Source organism: Echinops telfairi, unplaced genomic scaffold, assembly GCF_000313985.2.
Source record: "Echinops telfairi isolate 266 unplaced genomic scaffold, ASM31398v2 ScPeMD7_7467;HRSCAF=8505_0, whole genome shotgun sequence".
NCBI classification, from domain to species: domain Eukaryota; kingdom Metazoa; phylum Chordata; class Mammalia; order Afrosoricida; family Tenrecidae; genus Echinops; species Echinops telfairi.
The window spans coordinates 5,957,416-5,981,243 of record NW_022111367.1 but is presented as its reverse complement, the minus strand read 5'-3'; the positions used below and the strand labels follow the sequence as shown (position 1 = coordinate 5,981,243).

The 23,828-nt window shown below is 41.1% G+C and overlaps 1 protein-coding gene and 1 pseudogene across 1 annotated transcript in view; both read left to right on the top strand.

Moving 5' to 3' along the window:
* Nucleotides 1-23,828, top strand: part of FAM124A (family with sequence similarity 124 member A) — a 71,223-nt gene that overhangs the window by 4,636 nt on the left and 42,759 nt on the right. Inside the window, exon 2 of the mRNA XM_004704385.2 lies at nucleotides 19,928-20,661. Within this exon, the coding sequence (XP_004704442.1) occupies nucleotides 19,928-20,661 (734 nt within the window). The remainder of the gene's footprint in view (nucleotides 1-19,927; nucleotides 20,662-23,828) is intronic.
* Nucleotides 470-10,321, top strand: LOC115873187 (annotated as a pseudogene).

The following is a 23,828-nucleotide window of genomic DNA, read 5'->3' as shown; positions in this document are numbered from 1 at the left end:
CTTTTAAAATTTAAAAATTTTGTTATGACAGCATGACTCTTTAACACCTTAAGGAGGTGTGACAACTTTTTGTTCCTCTGACCAAAGCTCTTGCATTTTGGAGTCACCTGTAGGTTGTGACTGACCTTTCTGCACATGTTCAGGGGCACAGATCTATTTATAACTGAAAATTGCTTGCTTTGGTTGGGTAATTTCCCAGTAGGAACGCGTTCAAGAGATCAGCTATCAGGAAGAAAAGTATAGGTTAATTATGGGCAATATGTGAGATATGTATATATTTAACATCCTATGACAACATAAGTTATATGTTTATTGGGCAAGCTGTGGAAGTTACGTGTTACTCAGGGTGAAGGCTAGGGGACAGACATGATCCCCTTTGTAATGAGGGGTCTGAGCCTTTCACTGGACATGATTGTTTTGTGAAGTGTGTGCCTGGAGAGCAACCATTCTGCCTATTCCAGCAGGCGCAATGATCATGATGATGCAGGCAATGCTGACAAGCACGGGTCACAGAGAGCGACAGTGAGCAATCCTGGTATAGGCAGCATTGAGACAGCCAAGCTGGAACTCAGCACTGGGACCTCACCATTCCTGGGCTTAGCTGCACATCCCAGGGCAGGGTGTGTCCATTCATGGGGAATCTCCCGCCAGGAAATAGCTGAGCCACAGATTCAGTGCTCCAGCTAAGCAGGATGAGGTTTGGAAAGAAAACCAGATGGTGGGCTTTGAAGGTGGGAGGACAGATTTGGGGGTTCAGACTCGAATTCTGTTCTTTTTTTAAAAAAATCATTTTATTGGGGGCTCATACAACTCTTATCACAATCCATCCATCCATCCATGTGTCAAGCACATTTGTACATTTGTTGCCATCATGATTCTCAAAACATTTGCTTTCTACTTGAGCCCTTGGTATCAGCTCCTCATTTCCCCCTCCCTCCCCGCCACCCCCTCCTCATGAACCCTTGATAATTTAGAAATTATTATTATTTTGTCATGTCTTATACTGTCCGATGTCTCCCTTCACCCCCTTTTCTGTTGTCCATCCCCCAGGGGGGAGTTCATATATAGATCCTTGTAATTGGTTCCCCCTCTCTACCCCACCTTCTTTCCATCCTCCCAGTGTCACCACTCTCACCACTGGTCCTGAAGGGATCATCTGTCCTGGATTCCCTGTGTTTCCAGTTCCTATCTGTACCAGTGTACATCCTCTGGTCTAGCCAGATTTGTAAGGTAGAATTGGGATCATGATATTGGAGTGGGGGAAGGGCAGGAAGCATTTAAGAACTAGAGGAAAGGTGTATGTTTCATCATTGCTACACTGCAACCTGACTGGCTCATCTCCTCCCCGCAACCCTACAGATAGGCTTTGGGTCCCCACTCCGCATTCCTCCTCATTCACAATGATATGATTTTTTGTACTTCGATGCCTGATACCTGATCCCTTTGACACCTTGTGATCACACAGGCTGGTGTGCTTCTTCCATGTGGACTTTGTTGCTTCTGTGCTAGATGGCTGCTTGTTGCTTGTTTACCTTCAAGCCTCTAAGACCCCAGACGCTATATTTTTTTGTAGCCGGGCACCATTAGCTTTCTTCACCACATTTACTTATGCGCCCATTTCAGACTCTGTTCTTCACCTTTGGCAAAGTGGTTAACATTTCATCTGCAAGATGGAGATAATAGAGCTATATAATCATGTTAATGTCCTTGTAGTTCTTAGCTGCTGTCAAGGTCAGTTTCGAATCTTAGCAGCCCTATGCACAACAGAAGGAAACATTAACTCAGCCTTACATCACCCTCAAAATTGTTTTTCTTAAATCCATTGTTGCAACCACTGTGTCAATCTGTGTCCTTGACAATCTCCCTATGTTTCACCTATTCTCTACTTTAAACAAGCATGATGCCCTTTTCCAGGCCCTGCTTTCTCCTGATAACATGTCCTAAGTACGTGATGTGAAGTCTTGCCTTCCTTGATTCTCAGGAGCACTCTGTCTGTACTTATTCCAAGACAGACTTGTTTGTTCTTCTGGAATTCCGTGGTGCTTTCAGTATTCTTCGACAAATGCACCGATTCCTCTTTGGTCTCTCTTACTAGTTGGTCAGTTTTCACATGCACGTGAAACAATTAAACACATCGGTTGAGTCAGACACATTTTTGTCCTCAAAGTGACATCTTTGCTCTTTAAAACTTTAAAGAGGTTTTTAAAGCACAGCACATTTCCGCAATGCAATTGACTGGTTCGATTTCTTGTCTGCTGCTTCTGTGACCTTTGATGGTAGGTGCTCAAATGCTTTGTGCTCAGCTACTAACTGACAGGTTGGAGGTTTGAATTCACCTGATGGTATAGTGATTTCTTGTTGAACAAACTGTGCAGTTCAAAACCAGGCACTCTGTGGGAAGAAAACCAGACTTTCACCTCCTGTAAACAGTTACAGTCTGGGAAACCCACAAGGGGGTTGCTGTGGGTTAGCATCCACTCGAAGGCAGTGAGTTTGGTTTGGGTTTAATGACACAGTGGGAGAAAGGCAGATTGGTCTGCTTCTGTAAGATGATAGCTAAGAAAACTCTATGGAGCAGTGCTACTCTGACACACACGTACCTGCTACGGGGTCAGAATCAACTTCACACCAACAGGTTTGGTTTTTGGCTTTAAAATGTGGTCCTGAAGATTAAGTGAGAATATATATATATATATATATATATATAGCTTTCAGGACAGTGACTGGAAAATCATAAGAGCTTAAAAATTGTTGCCATTGTCAAAAATTATTTCTAATAAATTGAAAAAATATATGGAGGAATATGAGGTCCTGTATTGGAAAAATGTAACAAATATAGAAAGCCTGAACATATACTGTGCCTTATTTACAGTTGTTTGTTTTTTCACCTTACTAAAGGAGAGTGGGATTAACTATCACTCAAAAAGAATCTTCCTCCTCCTTTAGGAAGCACAAATTAATTCAAAAGCCTCATGACCACAGTGAACAACTTGTGTGAACCACTCATATCATCTAACCAGCCCTGAGGAAATTGGTCAGGCAGCTGAGCTGTTTGGGTCTGTGTTTTGCACGAAGGACAGGTGGTCTGTGAGGCCCTGAAGATGACGTGTAATAGATATGATAAAGACATGCTTGGCTCTGCTTCTCCAGGGAGGTGCGGAGGCTTTTCATGGCAATTAATTATTCACATGTCTCTCCTTCCCCTCAAATGGTTGGTTTTTTCAGGCTCCACAAAACAGATTTCCTCTGGTGCGTGTAACCCTAGTCCCTGATGATCGCTGGCGGCTGCATAATCTAGTCCTCCAGCCATATGATTTAGAACTATGTGGAGCCAGCATGTGCTGGCGATAGCCAGAGCACACTAATGACCTTGAGTTCTTCTTAACTTTACTGGGGCAGCATTTTAACCATCCCACCCTCAAGCTCCTCACTCTCTTCCAAGCTGCCCAGACTTAAATGCTGTTTGATGAAGTGTCTCTTGAGCCCTCTCCTCTACTTCCAGGCTGAGCATCTTGCCTTTTGCAGAGCTGTAAGCCGTCGACACAAACTCCAGGGTGGCTCTGTTCCCACTCAGTGGAAACTTGTGTGCAGTTCACGGGGGGACAGGGCTGTGCACCCAGACAGGTCTGTTGTAATTCAGGAGTGCCTTGCTCAGGCCCTTTCACCTCAAACTCTCTGTCTGTCTACAGGCTCTCTCAGTGGCACTGTGCTGCTTGTCTCTCCACTCCTGCACCCACTTGCCAGGCTGACCCATCTGAGGTGTCCTCAAAGCCCCTGCTCAGATGGAAAAACCAGTGCATGTGTCAACAGGAGGCAGTTTCTAGTTTGTTCTTCTTCAGGAGCCTGCATGTGAAGCCAGGTTGTCGCTTTATAGCTCGGAAGACAGCCAGTGGGCTAAGTTGGGGGATCCCAGAGGCAGTGTGGCCATAAATGAATGAGAAAGCTGTGAAGGTGAAAGCCCAGAGACCGTGCACAACTTGTCTACAGAACGCAATGGCACTGTGTACACACACCACAGATGTTGGAGCCATACTACCTGCTAAGTCAGTGGTTCCAACCTTACTAATGCCGCAAACATCATGGTGTAGTGACCCCCAAACCATAAAATTATTTTCATTGCTACTTCATAACTGTAATTTTGCTACTGTTATGAATCAGATGACCCCTGTGAAAGGGCTGTTAACCCCCAAAGGGGTCACGACCCACAGGTTGAGAACCACTGTGCTAAGTCCTCAGCCATGAACTCTGGATCATCATAACAAGTCACTTCACCTCTCTGAGCCTTGGTTTTCTACTCTCTAAAATGGGGATGAAGTCCCCTGATAGTGTAAACATCACGTGCTTAACTGCTAATCAAACCACTGGAGATGTGAGTCAAACCTGATGCACCTCAGAAAAAAGACTTGGTGATATTTGTTTGAAAAATCACAGCCATTGAAAACTTTATGGAATACTACCCAACAATAAAGAAAATGAGTTTTAGAAAAGCCTTGGACCATATATAAACATGGAGGGCATTAGGTAGAGAGAAATTAGTCAATAAAAAACAACTATGATATGGATTACATGTCAGTAAAACTGCTCAATAAGTAAATAAATATGAGAATGCTTCAAGAAGTTCTTGGAAAAATAGATGTTAAGAATAATGGATTTTTTCCCACAAACTTTTTGAAGCCCCCTCATATGTTTTCACTATTGTGAAATAATATGAACAGCTAAGTATATAGATATTAATGTTCATTAGTGCTTACCTGGGAGTGTGTTAGAGGAGAAATCACTTCCAGAGTGTAGATGGGAAAGGTAACATCAAAACATACAGTGCTTGGCACAGTCCTAACTTGCCCTTCCCCCGCCCCTGCTTCCTTTCATGCTTTCACTGCCCGTGGGTGCTGTGGGCACAGTGCCCTGAAGGAAGTGCTGGCAGCAAGTAATGTGTAGGAAACCCCTCTGGGGGGCACATTAGGGAGCTGGAGTCACCCAGGGAGGAGTCAGAGAGCCAGAGGATGGAGAGGCAAAAGGGCGATGGAAGGAAGTCAAGGTACCATTAATACTGGGATGAGCCGTCAGAGAGAAGAGGAAATGGTGTCACAACAGATCTAGATGCTCAAAGGGCCAAAAAAGTGAAAACGAAAGAGAAGCTACATGGAGACATACTGAAAACGGTTTTAATAAACTTTCAGATGGATTCTTTAAATCTCATAAATCAAGAAAAAAAGATCTGCCTAAAAAAATTTTTAAAAAAGCTCTGCCTAATGGCAGTATTTTTTTAAATCATTTTATTGGGAGCTCTTACAGATATAACATTCCATAGTTCAATTACATCAAGCAGTGTTGTACAATTGCTACCACATTCAGTTTCAAAACATTTTCTTTCTTCTTAAACCTGTTGATATCTGCTCCCCTTTATCTCCTCCCTCCCCCACCATACCCCCCAGTTATATATATGTATAAAACTTCCATTATATCCATTCACATACAATTCTGTTGTTCAGTCTCATCGACTGGGGTCACACGGTCATCAGTGCTATCAACTCCCTGTTCCTCCTTTCTCCCCACTCTCTTCCCATACCCCCAAGGAACCATTACTTTGGTCACTACGATCTTTAATATACAAATGAACATATGCAAATCTGACATGATTAATGAGGTAAAACAAATAAAAACTATAATAAAAGGGGAGGCAATATTAAAGAACTAGAGGATAATTAGATGGTTCATCAGTACTATGTCACACTGTGGATTTATCATCCCTTCCATGTGGCCCTTCTGAGAGGAACTGTCCAATTATCTTACTGATTTGATTGCTTGTTTTTGAATTTCTGATACCTCTTCCCATTGACACCTCATGATCAAAGGCTGGTGTGCTGCTTCCCTGTGGACTTTCTTGCTTCCCTGCTAGATAGCCACTTGTTTAAATACAAGCCTTTAAGACCCCAGACACTATATATTTTAATAGCCTGGCACCATCAGCTTTCTTCACCACATTTGCTTATGCACCCATTTTGCCTTCAGTGTCAGGAAGGTGAGTATCATACAATGTCACATTATTAGAACAAACCATTCTTGTATTGAGGTGAGATTTAAGTAGAAGCCCAAAGTCCATCTGCTTCCTTTTTACATTTGCATATATACATATATAAGCAAATACATATATTTATATATTGACATATATACATATATATACTTTTTTCTTTCTTTCCTTGTTTTCTTTTTTTCCTCCTACCCCACTATCTTGTTTACTCATCGTTCACCTCTCAGTAATTCCTCTCAGATACAAGTATAACCAGAAAAGTTACACCTCCTTGCCATCAATTTTAGGATCCTTACCGTCCCCTGTATCCATCATTATTGTTTCTCCACTCACCTCATCCTGCCACCTCCCTTCCCTTGCCCCCCAGGAACTGTAGGCCTATTCCCTGTCCGTAAGATTGCCTATTTTGCCTTATCTTGTAGAGATAAGCAAAAAACAACAACCCAAAACAACCAAACATATAGTCACAAGTCTAACAGGGATCCTGACATAGAACAGATGGCTATCTGTTAAATAGAGAGCAGGACATGTTATAAACCATCAGTCAGTCCCCATTTCTTTCAGGGTTACATAGTCTGGGTACTGCTTACTTAACAATACCTACACCCTTTTAGTCTTAAGTATTCGTGTCCGAAAGACTCACATCCTAAAAGTCCCCATTGCTATTTGTGCTATCAGGGATGAAGCGACCTAGTGCCCCCACTGTTACACCTTCAGACTTTCATTGTGGCCCCCTTGTGAGTAACCCCCAATCAGTAAGATAGGGTGCCAAGTGCTGCCCCTCTGAATCAGAAGACATAAGAATCATTGGGTTTGGTCTGGCTCATGCCAGAATATCTGGTCCTCAGCCGGGGAATTATGTGCTGTGTGCATTTTCCCTTATGTCTGTTCTGCTGTTTGAACTTACCTCAGTGGATTCATATTGGACTTGACATTTTACGCTTAGGTAACTTCACTCAGCATAATATCCTGCAACTCTTTACACAAGATGAGATTTTTCATAGTTTCATCACTATTTTTCAGGGATGCATAGTATTCCATTGTGTGTATATACCAAAGTTTTTAATCCATTCATCTATTGGTGGAAATTTAGGCTTTTTCCAATTCTTTGCTATTGTGAACTGTGCAGTGATGAGCATTGGAGAGCATATGTCTGGTCTTGGTCTGTTTATTTCTTCTGGATATATGCCCCATAGTGGAATTGCTGGGTCATATGGTTGCTCAATTTCTATCTGTTTTAGGTATCACCAAGTTGCTTTCCACAGTGGCTGTATGTATCTACAAGACCACCAGCAGTGAATGAGCATTCCTATCTCACCACACTCCCTCCAACATTTGTTGCTTTCTGTTTTCTTGAATTGGACTATCTTTGTGGGTGCTATAGTGGTATCTCATAGATGCTTTGATTTGCATTTCCTGGATGGCTAATGATCAGGAACATTTTCTCAGATGTTTATTGGCCATTCAGATTTACTCCTTTGTGAATCTTCTGTTCTTTTGTCCATCTCCTCAGTGGGCTATTCGTTTTTTTCTTGTTGTAAGCTTGTAGGATTCTGTAGATTTTAGTAATAAGCCCTTTTTTTTATATGTCATTACTAAATATCTTTTCCCAATCTGTGGGCTCTCTTATTACTCTCTTGATGAAGTCTTTCGATGTACACAAGTGTTTTATCTTTAGTAGCTCTCGCTCATCTATTTTATCTATTTTATCTTCCTCTGGATGTATAGCCTTCCCTATTTCTGATAGCCCATGTACTCCCTGTGCTAAGGTCCTTGGCTTTGTCCCAATTTTCTCATTGATGACCCTGGTAGTTTGGAGTTTTACTTTGAGGTCTGTATTCCAACTTGAATTTGTTCTTGTGTGTGGAGTGAGGTAAGGATTTTGTTTCATTCTTCTGAAGGCTGATATCCAGTTTTTCCAGCACTGTTTGTTGAATAGGGCATCTGCTTCCCATTTTACAATTTGGGGGCCTTTGTCAAAGATCAGTTGTCTGTATGCTGTTTTAATATCTGGATTTTCTCTTCTTATCCATTGGCCCGAGTCGAGTATCTTTCATTATACCAGTACCATGCTGTTTTGACAACTGTGGCTGTATAATAAGTTTTAAAGTCAGCTAGTGTAAGCCTGCCCACTTAGTTCTTCCTCTTGAGGAGTTAGTTCCTTGCTAATTCTGGCTTCTTCTCTTTCATGTGAATTCAGTAATCAGTTTTACCATTTCTTTGAAAAATGATGCTGAAATTTGTATTGGGCGTTCATTGAGCTTATATTGTGCTGTAGACAGGATTAACATCTTACAATATTGACTCTTCCAATCCACGATCAAGGGATATTCTTCCATTTGTGAAGGTTCCTTTTGGTCTTGTACTAATGCTCTGTAGTTTTCCTCATACAGATCTTTTGTTTTTTGGTTAGGTATATATCTAAATATTTCTGTTTATGCTTGGCTATTGTGAAGGATACTGCCTTCTTAATCTCTTTTTCTGTAATTCCCTCAGTGGTGTATAGCAATCCAATTGACTTCTTCTTGTTAATCTTATATCCTGCCACTCTACCCCTAATGGTACTAATGATGAATTGAAAAAAATCCATGATTGTGGTGAAGATTGTACAACTCTCCTTGATGTGATTATGGTATTGGGTTGTGTAATATATGGATAAAAATAAAACTATTTTTAAAAATTGAAGCGAGTATCAACCTTGGACAGTTCCACCCATAAATCAAGTGATAATAAACTATAGGAGACCCTAACACATGAACAGAAAGAAAGAGCCTTCTCCAATTTCCTATTTCTGAAGAGACTATTAAACTTCTGAAAGGTCAAAGGGTAACATTTATCTTTCCCATTCAAATTAAGACCTTGGACCTTGTATATGAAGGAAAAGATGTAATTGCTGAGGCACGGACAGGAACAGGAAAGACATTCTCTTTTGCCTTCCTCTTGTCTGAAAGACTACAGAGAAATCAAGAGACACTTTTTAAAAGCTGCTGACCAAAGGTATTTGTTTTGGCTCCAAAAAGGAAACTGGCACACAAGTAGTCAAAGACTTCAAAGATAAAACTGGGAAACTCAGTGTGGCATGTTGTTACGGTGCAACATCATATCAAAACCAAATTAATCATAGTCAAAATGGTATTGACATCTTGGTTGGGACCCCAGGTCATATCGGAGACCATTTGCAGAGCATCCCATTGGCTCTTTCAAAATTATATCATTGTTCTTGATTAAGTGGGTCAAATGTTAGAATTAGATTTTGCTGAACAAATTGAAGCTCTTATCCATGAATCCTAACAGTGGGTATGCAAAATTGCAATAAGGAGGAGGAGGAGGAGAAGAAAGAAAAAGAAAGAAAAGCAGATATGCACAGATTGGTCTAAGAAAAGTAACTGAGAATGCTGCAAGTCCTGTGGAACAATTGCCATCCAATGCCATTGGTCTCAGAGGCCAGCAGTTACTGGAGATGTCCTTCAGGTCTATAGTGAATCTGAAGGGAGTGCTGTTATTTTCTGTGAAATCAAAAAGAATATAACTGAAATAGCCATGAATCTGCACATAAAACAGAATACCCAGTGGTTCCATGGAGACATTGCACAGTCACAAAGAGAAATTATACTGAAAGACTTCGGAGAAGGCAGTTTTAAAATGTTGGTGGCCACCCATGTGGTTGGCCATGATTTGGACATTCCTGAGGTTGACTTGATGACTCAGAGGAGTCCTCCATCCATCGTACAGACACACGGGTAGAACTGGCTGGATAGGAATTTGCATGTTTTTATTAACCAAGAGAAAGAGGACACGAAGGTGTGTGGAACAGAAAGCAGGTATTACTTTCAAATATGTAGGTATTCCTTCTACTGTGGATTTAGTTAAATCTAAAAACATGGATGCCACCAGGACTCTGGGGTCTGTTCCTTATGCTGCTGTTGATTTTTTCCAGCCATCCGCTCAGAGACTGATAGAAGCAACTGGGGCTGTGGATGCTTTGGCTGCAGCATTAACCACATCTCAGGGGCATCAAATTTTGAAGTAGGGTACTTAATCACCTCTGATTAGGAGTGTGTGACCATGAGACTGGAAATCACTGAAGAAATACAGGATGTCAACCATGCTATGTTCCAAATTACCAAAATGTGCCTCCTAACAGAAATATGAGTGTTTGCTTTGATGTTCCAACTCAGTCATATTGCAGGCATAATGTCATGACTCAGACTGGATATGCCAGTGTCAGCTAAATTACCTGAAATTGAAGAATACTATGAGGAGTGGCTGGTCAGGTGGCCAGTCAAGTAGACTGAGTTAACAGGGATGTCAACAAGACAGTAGAAACAAAGTGGAAATAGAAATTGATCAAGCGAAGCCACAAATGGAGTTGTTGTGTTTTTAACATTTTATTTTACAGCTTTTGTAACAATCCATGTATCAATTGTATCAAGCAAATTTGTACATATTATTTTCTAGACATTTATTTTCTATTGAGCCGTTGGTGTCAGCTCATCTTTTCCCACAACCCCTCCCCCACCCTCGTGGCCCCTTGACTAATTATAAATCAGTATTATTTTCATATCTTACACTGACTGCTATCTCCCTTTCCCCACAGTCTCTGTTGTTCATCCCCCTGGGGGGCAGGGAGTACAGTTATGTGTTGATCATCACGATCGGTTTCCCCTTCTTCCCCTTCTCTCCCCACCTTCCGCCTACCCTTCTGGTATCACTGCTCCCATTTCTGTACCTTGATTCCGTGTGTCATGAGCTCTTATGTATTATCTGTACCTGTGCACATGCTCCAGTCTAGCCTGCAGTGAAAGGCAGTAGTAGAATTATAATAGTGGGGTTGGGGGTGGGGTTGAGGAAGCCTCAAGGAACCAGAGTAGTATTGTATGTTTCATCAGTGCTTTACTCCACCCTGACTGTTTCATCCCACCCCTGTGACCCCTCTGTGAGGGGATGTCCCATTGTCTACAGATGGGCTTTAGGTCTCTGCTGCAACCCCCCTTTTTCTCAACAATATGGTTTGTTTGTTTGTTTGTCTGTATGTTTTGGGTCTTCTGATGCCTGTTACCCAGTCCCAGTGACACCTCATTATCTCACAGGCTGGTGTGCTTCTTCCATTGGGGCTTGTTGCTACTCTGCTAGATGGACACTTGTTTAACTTCAAGCCTTTAAGACTCCAGACACAATATATTTTCATAGCCGAGCACCATGAGCTTTCTTCACCACATTTGCTTATGCACCCATTTTGTCTTCAGCGATTGTGCTGGGAGGGTGCCAGGGTGTTAGAACAAAGTGTTTTTGCATTGAGGGAGGGCTTGAGCAGAGGCCTGAAGTCCATCCACAACCTCAGTGTATTGCCATATAAATATATGTACATGGGCCAATACCTCTATTGTTATGAATTAATATTTTAACATATGTACATGCCTGTGCTTATGTCTCTATCCATATCTTTGCTTCCTAGATCATTCCTCTGTTTACTTTCACTTTCCTTCTGCCCCACCATCATGCTCACCCTACTTCTGCCATGAATGGAGTTTTTACTGAGCATTTAATAGTTAATCTACCAGTGTGAGATTGCCTATTTCTGCCTAATCATGCATATTACCTACCAAAAATTAGGTCATCATAATTGAGGTATGTGTGTGCTATTTGCAAAGTTGGTCATAATAGGATGTCATTTTTGTATTATGGTTGCTTAACTTATCTTTATATCTTTCCTTTCATAATAAAACTATATATGCAATGTTAAAAAAGGAATGATGGTAAGCAAATCTACTTACCCAGTTATACCTTTGAATTAAAAAACAAAACAACAACAACAAACTTTTACCAAAAAATGTACAGTGCTTGAGGAGGAACATAAGTGGACCTGTTGATAATTGCTGTAGTGTATGTAATCAAGCCACGACTCATTTGCTCACTTGTCAGTTTATCCTACTATAATTCTGGGAGCCATGGCACTAATAGTTCAAATACTCCTTTCTGAACCAGTTTCAATGGCCCTTCCAGACTTAAGACAGACTAGAAAGAAGGAAGAGATAGTCCACTCTGAGGGATTTGGCACTATCATATTTATGACACAACACAGCAGGGATTAGGCACAACATATTTGTGAATAGCAGTGGAAGATTGTATTTGTTCCTGAAGATGAGTCCATTAGGTTGAGAGACATTCAAAATATGACTGGGAAGAGCTGCCTCCTCAAAGTAGAGCTGACATTAATGATGTGGTTGAAACAAAGCTCTCAGACCCTTAGTTTGCTGAAGTAACATGACTCAAAATGAGAACAAGCCACTTCAAATATATGTTAATTAATAATGGGAATGTGGAATATACAAGGTGTAATTTTAGGAATATTGGAATTTATACAAAATGAAATGGAATGCATAAAGATTTATATATTTAGTTTATATATTATATTTATATTTCAGTGAGAGGAAATGGCCTGGTGTTAGCTATTTTGAATCAATCATATGGTCCACTATATTGAGAATGACTAATTGAAGAGAAATGGTGCCACATTCCTTATCAAAAAGAACATTTCAGGATCTATCCTGAAGTACAAAACTGTCAGTTGTAGGAAAATATCCATACACCTACAAAGAAAGCCAGTCAAGATGAAAATTACTCAAATTTATGAATCAACTGTTAATGCCACAAATTAAGAAATTATAGATTTTTACCAATTTCTGCAGTCTGAAATGGATCAACATGTGATCAAGATGCATTGATAATTACTGATGATAAGAATGCAAAAGGTCGAAATGAAGAAGGAAAAGCAGTTGGAAAATATCACCTTGGTAATAAAGGATTGCCTGCAATGTCATCCAGCTGTGTAGAATGGCAGTGAGCCCTGGCAGAAGCAGGGGGCTTGATCGCATCACTGGCAAAGGCCTTGAGTAGAGCGTGTCCTTTGAACCTGCTCTGACTTACCCCTGCTTGCCCTTGGATTTTGGACTGAACAGAACCTACCACCTCGTGAGACATTTCTTCAAACTCTCGTGAGTTTCTGTGGGATGCTGCAGTGATTCACAGAACCCAGAAATGTGAAGGAATATACTCAAGGGAGGAATGTGGAAGAAATGAACCAGATTAGCATCTTGGAAAATCTGGAGACCTCTTCAATCTCCAACTCCTTAGGACTAGTTTGGTATTAACTCTTACAAAAGAAATTATTGCTGCAAATAGAAGTGATGGAGAGTGCGTGTTAGAAATCTCTGAGACCAGTAAATTCCTTATTACAATGCCCTTTTCAACAACATACGTCAATGGAATGGGATATGCGTGGTATATACAGGGACTACACGTGGAATACACAGGAATAAAATTGAGTACCTATGGAAAGAGATGAGAGAAAAGTTCAGTATCATCAACTAAAGCAAAGCTAGAGGATACCTGTGGAGTGGACCATCAATTGCTCATATCTACAAGTTCAAATTGATGCTGAAGAAATTTAAACAAGTCCACAAGAACCGACATATAACCTACACTGTATCTCACCTGTATTTAGAGATCATCTCAAGAGTACATGTAATGCTTTGAAAACGAATTCCTGAAAATGAGACAGCCTGTGGGAGGAAATTAAGGATATTACATAAGAAGAATGTAAAAGGTCGTTGAAAAAGCAGAAAAGAAACATATGACCAAAAGGGACATTGAGACTTTGAAACTTGCTCTTCAATGTGTAACAGCCAACGTAAAAGAAAGATGATGGAGTAAAAGCTGAACAGGACATCTCAAAAGACAACTCAAAAAGATAAAGTTTTATAATGAAATATACAAAGAGTTGGAGTCAAAAAGACAAAAGGGAAAAATATGCTCTGCATTTCTTAAGCTGAAAGAACTGAAGAAAAAATTCAAGCCTCAAATTGAAATATTGAAGGATTCTATGAACAAAATATTAAATGATGCTGGATATCAAAAGAAGATGGAAGAATACACAGATTCAATGTACCCAAAATAATCGGTCGATGATTAACCATTTCAGGAGACAGCATGTGAGCAAGAACCTATGCAGCATTAAAGAATAATGATGTATCTTCCCAACACCTCCTAACACGAATGAACCTGGAAGATACCATGCTGAGTGAAATTAGCCAACACAAAAAGACAAGTTTATTGTATGAAACCACTACAGAGTAAAGAGTCAAGCAGAGGTTTTCCCAGAAAAGAAAGAAATTTCAATCTTTTCTCTGTTAATCATGATGTTACCCACTGGTCCATTTGTGAGAGTTTTTGTTTCGATCTTCATTAACCAATGCTTCAAGTCCTCCTCACTTTCAGCAAGCAAGATTGTATCTTCTGCATATCACAGGTGTTAATAAACCTTTCTCCAAACCTGATATAGACAGGGTTGCTGTTCTTGTTAGGTGCCATGGAATTGGTTCTGACTCACAGTAATCCTTTGTACTGTGAGTCAGAAGGAAAACAACTTGGTCTGGGGCCATCCTCACAGTTGTTTTTATGTGTGAACCCATTGTTTCAGCCAGTGTGTCAATTTACCTTGTCTAGGGCTTCCTCTTTTATGCTGCCCCGTTACTTTACCCAGCATGTTGTCCTTCTTCAGGGACTGTTCTCTCCTGAGACAAAAAGTCTCTCTATCCTTGTTGGAGATAATTATTGCCAGAGGATGGGGCCCTCAGGTCAGAGGGCAGAAGGAACTGCTTTATCAGAATGGAGTTGACCGTGGTGATGTGAGTCAGCTAAAACCCATGTAAGTGGAGCCTTTGCAATCTTTATTTGCTCATATTGCATGAATCAAGGTAAGAAAAAGAAGATTCAAAAATCTGCTTAAGACCAGGACCTCGAATGTGCAAAGTATAAATCTAGGAAAATTGGAAGTCATTAAAAATGAAGTGGACGGCATAAAATTCAATATCTTAAGCATTAGTGAGCTGAAATGGACTGGTATTTGGGCATTTGAATCAGAAAATCATATGATTTACTATGCTGGGAATAACAATCAAGAGGAATAAAATAGCATTCATTGTCAAAAAGGACATTGCAAAATCAGTGATGAAGTACAATGCTATCTCTGATAGTATTATATCTATATGCTTTCAAGAAAATATAATCAGTACAATTATTGTTCATATTAATGCACCAACCACAAAAGCTAGTGATAAAGACATTGAAGAATTCTACCAATGAATTTAGTTGGTAATTAATCAAATATGCAATCAAGATGCATTGATAATTATTGGAAATTGGAATGCAAAAGATGGAAACAAAGAACAGTAGTTGGGAAATATGGACTTGGTGATAGAAATGAAGCTGGCAATCATATGGTAGAATTTTGAAAACCCAACATGTTTATAGCAAATACCTTTTTTTCAACAATCCTAAAGGCAGAACTATACATGTGGACTTCTCAAGAAGGAATGCACAGAAGGACTGCATCTGGGGAATTAGACAATGGAGAAGTTCAATATTGCAACCAAAACCAGGCCAGGGGCTGACTATGGAAAAGACCATCAATTACTCATATGTAAGTTCAAGTTGGCGCTCAAGAAAATTAATTCAAATCCATAAGAGCCATAATAAAGCCTGGTATATATCACAACTGAATTTTGAGAATATCTCAAGCGCAGATTAGCTGAATTGGACAGTAATGACAGAAGACCTGATCTGTGAGAGGACATCGAGAATATCTTTCGTGAAGAAAGCTGAAGGCTCATTAAAAAGATAGGAAAGAAAGAAAAGGTCAAAGTGGATGCCAGAAGAGACTCTGAAATTTGCCCTTGACTATAGAGTAGTTCAAGTCAATGAAATAAATGATGAAGTTAAAGCTCTGAATAGAAATTTTCAAAGGACAGCTCAAGAAGACAAAGCCAAATATTATAATGAAGCATGCCAAGACCTGACAGTAGACAACCGAAAGGGAAGAACATGCTTGGCATATCTGCAACTGAAAGAACTCAAGAAAAAGAATTCAAGCCTCAAGTTGCAATATCGAAAGATTCTATGGACAAAATATTGAATGATGCAGGAAGCATCCAAAGAAGATGGACAGAGAATACAGAGAGTCACTGTACCAAAAAGAACTAGGTGACATTCCGCCATTTTAGGAGGTAGTATATGAGCAAGAACCAAGGTGCTGAAGGAAGAAGTTCAAGCTGCACTGGAGGAATTAGCTAGGACTAAGGCTCCAGGAATTGATGGAATATCAATTGGAAACATTTTCCCAAGCTGATGAAACACTTACTCATCTATACTAAGAAATTTGGAAGACAACTACTGGTCAACTGACAGGAAGAGATCCATATTTGCACCCATTCCAAAGAAAGGTGACCCCAAAGAATGCTCAAATTATAGGACAATATCATTCATATCACACCCAAGTACAATTTTGCTGAAAATTATCCAAAAATAGTTACAGCAGTCCATTGTCAGGGAACTGTCAGAGGTTACAGCAAGATTCAGAAAGGGATGTTGAAGAAGAGATATTATTGCTGATATCAGATGGATCATGACTGAAAGCAGAGGATACTAGAAAGATGTTTACTTGTGTTTTACTGATTATGCAAAGGCATTTAATTGTGTGAATTATAACAAACTGTGAATAACCTTGAGAAGAATGGGAATCCCAGAACACTTCATTGTGCTCATGTGGAACCTGTAAACGGATCAAGAGGCAGTTGTATAAATGTAACAAGGCAATAGTGCAGGGCTTAAAATCAGGAAAGGTATGCATTGGCATTGTATTTTCTGACCATATTTATTTAATCTGTATGCTAAGGAAATAATCAGAGAAGTTGGATTATATGAAGAGTTTGTGACATCAGGATTGGAGGAAGGCTTATTAATAACCTGCAATATGCTGATGATATAAGCTTGTTTGTTGAAAGTGAGGAGGACTTGAAACACTTGCTGCTGAGAATCAAGAATTGCAGCCTTCAGTGTGGATTACAACTCAATGTAAAGAAGACCAAAATCCTCACAGCTGAATCAGTAGGTATAACATCATGATAAATGAATAAAAGACTGAAGTTGTCAAGGATTTCATTTTGCTTGGATCTACAGTCAGTGCTCATGGAAGCAGCCATAAAGAAATCAAAAGACATGCCGCATTAGGTAAATCTGCTGCACAAGACTTAATTCGAGTACTGAGGATCAAGGATGGGACTTTGATGACTGGGGTTCACTGGACCTAAGCCATGGTATTTCCCATTGCCTCATATGCATATGAAAGTTGAACGTTTAATAAGGAAGACCTAAGAAGAATTGATGCATTTGAATTGTGGGACTGGCAAAGAATATTGCAAGTACCATGGACTGCCAAAAAAAAAAAAAGCCGAAGCAAATCAGTCTTGGAAGAAGTATGGCCAAAATCCTTCTTAGAGGCAGGGATGAGAAGCCGTCCTCTTACGTACTTTGGACATGTTGTCAGGAGAGACCCAATGCTGACGGAAGGACATTCTGCTTAGGAAAGTAGAGGGACAGTGAAAAAGAGGAAGAGGTGAATTGATGTAGTGGTCATAACAATGGACTCAACCATAAGAATAATTGTAAAGCTGGCACCGGACAGGGAAGGGTTTTGTTCTATGTGCACAGGGTTTCTATGAGTCAGAACCAACGAGGTGGCACCTAACAATAATCCCCCATGATGAGACTTAAGATAAAGTAATCATTTCCAGGATGATGCTTGTTATGGGCATCCAATCAGTTGAAATGAAGTTTCCTTGTGGGTGTGGATTTCTTACATATAAATAGACACAACGGCAAAGCTTGCTTCTTTTTGATGAGTCATGATCCTGCCTCTATCTTGTCCTCTTACCTCTGGTTCTCTGCAGCCTATGCGCTACTTATTAGTCTCGGGAGTTGTGCGTGGCCTGCCTACCTTGGATTCATTTGGCTTTGGAGTCAGAGCCTGCCATTTGACGTGTTGCTTGTGGGTTCATCAGCCCTTGACTTATGATAATTTTTTATGATTCACATAGTTAAATGTCTTTGCAATAAAACACAAGTCAACAGCTTTCTGATATTCTCTACTTTCAGTGAAGATCTATCAGATAACAAAGTAAGTGGTCCCCTGGCTTATTGATTTACCTTCTAAATAGACTGTGAATCAACCTTTCTTCATGCACACACTGGTCCTCTGCACCTGTAAATATTGCTTTGTAACAACTAAAGGCAGCACTATGCAACAACGGTCATTTATTATGTCCTATGTGTTTTGGCATAGATGAGTGATTGCCTCAAATACATGCCTATCACATATCTATATAAAAGCAAACATATAAGGGACCTGACCCGAACCAGGCTTACCTGAGTGACTGACTGTTGGTTGAGCTATCACTAAAATGTCTTATTCGTGGTATAATCTAACTTAATGCAGAAACTGTTCCAGATCAAAAGGTTGGGATGAAGAAGTAGAATCAGTGATAACTATTAAACATTGCTAAAACCCAAGTCTTTACATCTTTACTGTTTCTTGTCTGGACTCTTCACTAATCTTCTAACTCCTTACTTGCTTATCCATCTTAAGTACCCCCAGCTTAATCCTGCCATCCCTTTATTTGACTTCCTATTCTCTTATCGCCTACTGCAGTGAGCTGAAGCCCCTACAACATGGCACTAAGGCGTTCTTCTAGCTGCCTCTGTTGCCATATTTCAGAAATGACTCACAACCCCCTTGCACATGTGTTTGTACACAGATCTGCACCTTCATAAACAGTTTCTGTCTCTCTGCAGTGACACCTCCCCCACAAACACACAATTTAGGTTGTTGTAAGTGAGGTACTGTTTGCCCTACAAGACCTGTTCACATACAGCCTCTTCCCAAAAGCTTTCTCTGAAGCTCCTTCCTAGCATATTGAAATAACACTGTGCTCATGTTTAACTTACATAAATTTGGGGAACCATGCTCAGGCAGAGAGAAAAAAGGAATGGAGGGAGACAGTTTAAATCATTCCACTCAATGAGAACTAGGCATGACTTGGCCTCTTGGACTCGCAAAAGCCTCTTGTAGCGCCCAAGTCTTAGCCTGCTGAGTCAGGGTCTAGTGTTTGAAGACGTAAGCCAGTACTTGCAGCTACAGTACAACCAGAGAAACAGCTGCCCAGCTGTGCTGTCTTGTAAGTCAGTATCATTGCTGTCTTGTTGTGAATTAGTACTTTATTGGAAATCCAAGGGAATTCAGTGATAATATTGTCTACATGTAACTTTCACCTCTTGTTTAAAATCTAAACCCTTCCTACTAAGCATTTTATTGTGTTTCTTATAGGCTTACATCAGATTAAACTGTAGTATTTTGCATCTGCTTCTTAGCTAAACTGTGAAGTTATTGTCTGTGATGTACAGCTCTTTCATGCCTGCTGCCTAGAATTTTATGATTGAACACTTCACATGAGAGTCTATGTAAGCAGATTCCCTGATTGGTACTAGGTTCTTGTGATCGCCCAAGGTGGCACGGGCTGCCTCGTCCACAAAAAGAAACCCTGCCAGTCCTGCACCATCCCCAAGGGCCATTGCTTGTTCGACCTCTGAGACACCCGGGGTTTTCACTGGATGATTTTAGGAAGCCTATTACAGTACCTGGTCTTTCTTCCTAACCTGTTTCACTCCGGAAGCTCTACTCAGGCACTGCATTTGCTTCTGGAAATCTCTAAATTGTGTCTGCATGAGGCTACAGCATCTATTATTAACAACCCTTAGCATGTCCAAATCAGTAGAGACCTGCCTTCACTCACACAGAGGAAATATATGACAGGTTTACGGAGCACTGACTAGCATGGGCACTAGCAAGAGTCCTTTAGTCTTTCCCAGCTCAGAAGAGCTGTAGTCATTCTTACTCGGGTTCAGAAAACCAGAGCGTTTATGGTGTCGCCCTACTGAGGAATCAGCATGGCTGGCTGTGCCATTATTGGACACCTTCATGTCCCAATTTGTTGTTGTTCCCAGGTGAGCTGTCTGTGGAAGAGGCGCAGGACCCTTTCCTGGTTAGCATCCACATAATCGCAAACCCCGGGGAATCCCAGAACCTGCAGGAGGCCATCGACAAGGTCTTAGCTTGGATCCACCCAGACCTCCAGCTGTTCCGAGTCTCCGAGCGAAAGGCGTCTCGCCGGCGGAAGAAGCCCCCCAAGGCTGCGCAGCCGGCCCTGGCGGTGGTCCTCTTCCTGCAGGAAGAGTACGGAGAGGAGCACATCCTGCAGCTGCACAGCACGCTGCAGCGGCCCCCGTGGCACTTCCACCACGCTGAGCGGGTGCAGGGCCGCTTCCTGCCCTACCTACCCTGCAGCCAGGACTTCTTCACGCTGGCACCCGGGACACCGCTCTGGGCAATCCGGCCAGTGCACTACGGCAAGGAAATCGTGCGCTTCACCATCTACTGTCGTCACGAGAACTACCAGGACAGCCTCAAGTTCTACGAGCTGGTTCTCAAGCGAAGCCCCAGTCAGAGGAAAGCGGACTTCTGCATCTTCCCCATCTTCTCCAATCTGGATGTGGACATTCAGTTCTCCCTGAAGAGACTAGCCCCCGACCAGACCCCAGTCCCAACCGACTCCTCTGTCTTAGAGTTCCGGGTCAAGGACATCGGCGAGCTTGTACCTCTCCTGCCTAACCCTTGCAGCCCCATCAGTGAGGGCCGATGGCAGACAGAGGACCATGACGGGAACAAGATCCTTCTGCAGGTACTTTGTGGGTCTGTCTGTCCGTGTCCCTGTCTGTTTTGCAGAACAGAAGGAACAAGTCAGTTGGTTCTTCCAGAAGCTTGAACAAAAGGGTGAAGATCAATGACCCTCTGATCCCAGACCAAGACAGTTGTCCCCATTCTGTCTAAACAGGAGAGGCCGGAAGGCTCCCTCTGCTTTTTCTCATTGGGTTGTTAAGGCCATCTGCCTCAGGTGAACCACCTCCAGTTGCTCCACGTGTATCCATGAAATGCCTAGGGCTTCTGGGATACACATGGACTTGCAGCCTGGGGAACTTGTTTATTAAAGGCTTCTGAATCTGCTCCCTCATACTTAGTCCATTGTTATCAATGTCTCTTTAACCTCCCTCAAAGTAACCCAAGGAAAACCCATCTATTGGAAAACTGTAAAATACATTGACATTCAGTGGAGTAGGTGTCTTTTTGCTTCTTTGCCTTCCCTGCCTTCTACCCAGCATTCCAATGGTTGCTGGGCATAGGTTGTTAAAATTCTGGGATCACAGTGAAAATTACTTCTTCATAAACCTTCAAGGGGTAAGTGATGCTTGTGGAGCTTCTGGTTTGTTTAGGTGGGGGGAAGAACAAGTGGAGTATGTTTTAAGGAAATGGATACTTAGTAGATTTTGCCTTCCATGGTTCATATCTTTGCTACCGGACCCCTTTCTCCTCCCAGTGATTATAACAAACTTTTTAGATAACTAATTGTACTCTGGATTCCAAAATGCGCACACCCTACTCCAGGCCTTATGAGGCACTGATGGCCAAGTGGTAGATCCCAGTTTGATTCTCAGCCAATGCACAGCCACCACCTATCTGTCATCTGAAGTATGTGTGTTGCTGTGATGCTGAACAGGTTTCAGTAGAGCAGCCAGACTAAGATGAACTAGAAGAAGGGCCTCTTGATCTCCTTCTGAAAATCAGCCAGTGAAAACCTTGTGAATCACAATGGTCTGATCCATATCAGTCATGAGACTGGTGTAGCATCAGGCAAGTTTGGATCCACTGTGCATAATGTCATTAAGAATCAGGGATCAAGTCAATGGCAAATAACAACAACACTCCCTGGTGCTATCTGATACTTTCCAAGCTCAGGTTTTCTTGAACAAACAAGTAAAATACTTCCAGATATATAGGACTTTTGTTTGGCTTTATCTTAAAAGCATCTACCTCCTCAGTTTTTACATTTGACTACCAGAAAGGAGAAAGTTGATGGTGAGCTATTAGAGATATAAATGTAGACCCCAGAGCTATAAGAATCAACAATGAGAAAATTAGGACAAACTTAAGGGCCCTATTACAGGGCATACACAGGCTATCAAATATAATGAAACACACACAGTAGAAGACAAAATCGATGACTGGCCCTCTTAAAAATAAAACCTTCATGCACATCGAAAGACTAAATTAAAGAGCAAAACAAGAGCCCGTGGATTGGGAAAAATCTTTAGCAATGATACAACAGACAAGGGTCTGACCTCATAAGAAAAAAATAATCCAAAAGAACACGAATAGATAATCACACGGGACAACATTCAGATGGCTAACAAACACACGAGGAACTGCTTATGATCATTAGCCATCTGGTAACTGAAAATCAAAACAACAGTGAGATATCATATTATAACTGCAATAATAGCTGGATTAAACAAACAAACCAACAGAACAACAAAAGCTGGAGAAGTAAAAAGAGATTGGAAATATTATACATTGCTGGTGGGCTCATAAATGTATACAACCATCGTGAAAAGCAATATGGTCCTACCTAAAACAACTGGGAAAAGTAATACCATATGACCCAGTTCTTAACCCCACCACCCCCCAAAATAAAAGACAGCACCAACAATTGGATGCTATCCCATGTTCATTGCAGCACAGTCCACAGCAACAAAAAACTAGAAACAGCCCAAATACCTATCAAAAGAAGAATGGATAAAGACATGCTAGTACATATATAAAGTGGAATACTATACACCCCTAAAAATAATGTTGAAACTATGAAAGACCTCATGATATGGATGGACCTGGAAACCATTATGCTGAGTGAAGTTAGTCATACAAAAGGATAAATCTTGTATGAGGTCACTATTATAAGGATAACTACCAAAATGATGCAGGCTTCTGTTCCCAGGTCATGTAATCTTCTAAGGCAATCTCCCAAGCAACAAGGTACAGAGCCTGCCTAGTGCCACGAACCATACATCACTCCCTTTATATGTACATCTTAAAAACCATTTCATCAGAGGAGAACGCAGCTTAGCTGGGGTCAGTTTTTCAAGATGAGGGGTTATAAGAAGAACATTCAGTTGCTGCCATATAACATTGTGCTAAGGTCATCCCAAATCCAGAGACACCTGCAAGAGTGATAAGAGAATCTTTATTGTACATTCAAGTCCAAATGGGTTGGGGTGGGGGTGGGGAGCATGTATATCTTGAAGAAGGTGATTATATATTTGTTGGTGGGTAAACCAGGAGGTGCAACCTCTCATTGGGAAAAAACACTTAACAATACTTAATAGCATCAAAAACACTTAACAATACTTAATAGGACTGTGTTTCTAATTAGGAAGTGTTTTACCTCGTTTCTCTCCCTCAGTGATCCAGTGTGTGCTGTAGACTCCTGGGACATTAGACTCTCCTTTTGAGGCACATACATCCTTCCTAACCACATTAAGACTCTTTTGTGGAAACCCCACTAACTGAACTGGACTTGACCTCACACTCACCTGTGGCCGATTCAAGGAACGGACATAGTCCCTTGGATTAAACGCTAAAACCCCCTGGTGTAGAAGAAGCGGATGACTTCTCTCCCAAGGGAACTGAATTGTTGACTTTGGTTTGAATTTCTTGTCTTCAGGGTTCCTGATGAATGGTGGCCCGGGACTACCATTTAGTTACTATTATCATGCCCTCCTTGCCTTCTCATGATATCTATTGATCTGGTAGGCATGGTTCTTCTTTTGTGAATGAGTGCTATTGAAAGCTTTGCTCAATCACTAACCCCCATTTTTTGTGTAAATAGTATCCATTCACTTAAAAGTTTAATCTGTACAAGTCAACAATTCATATACTATGACCTGAAGCCAATCAATATTTATATAATTTCATTTTTTCAGCAGTGTTTTAAATCTTTACAATTGGCTAAGTGAG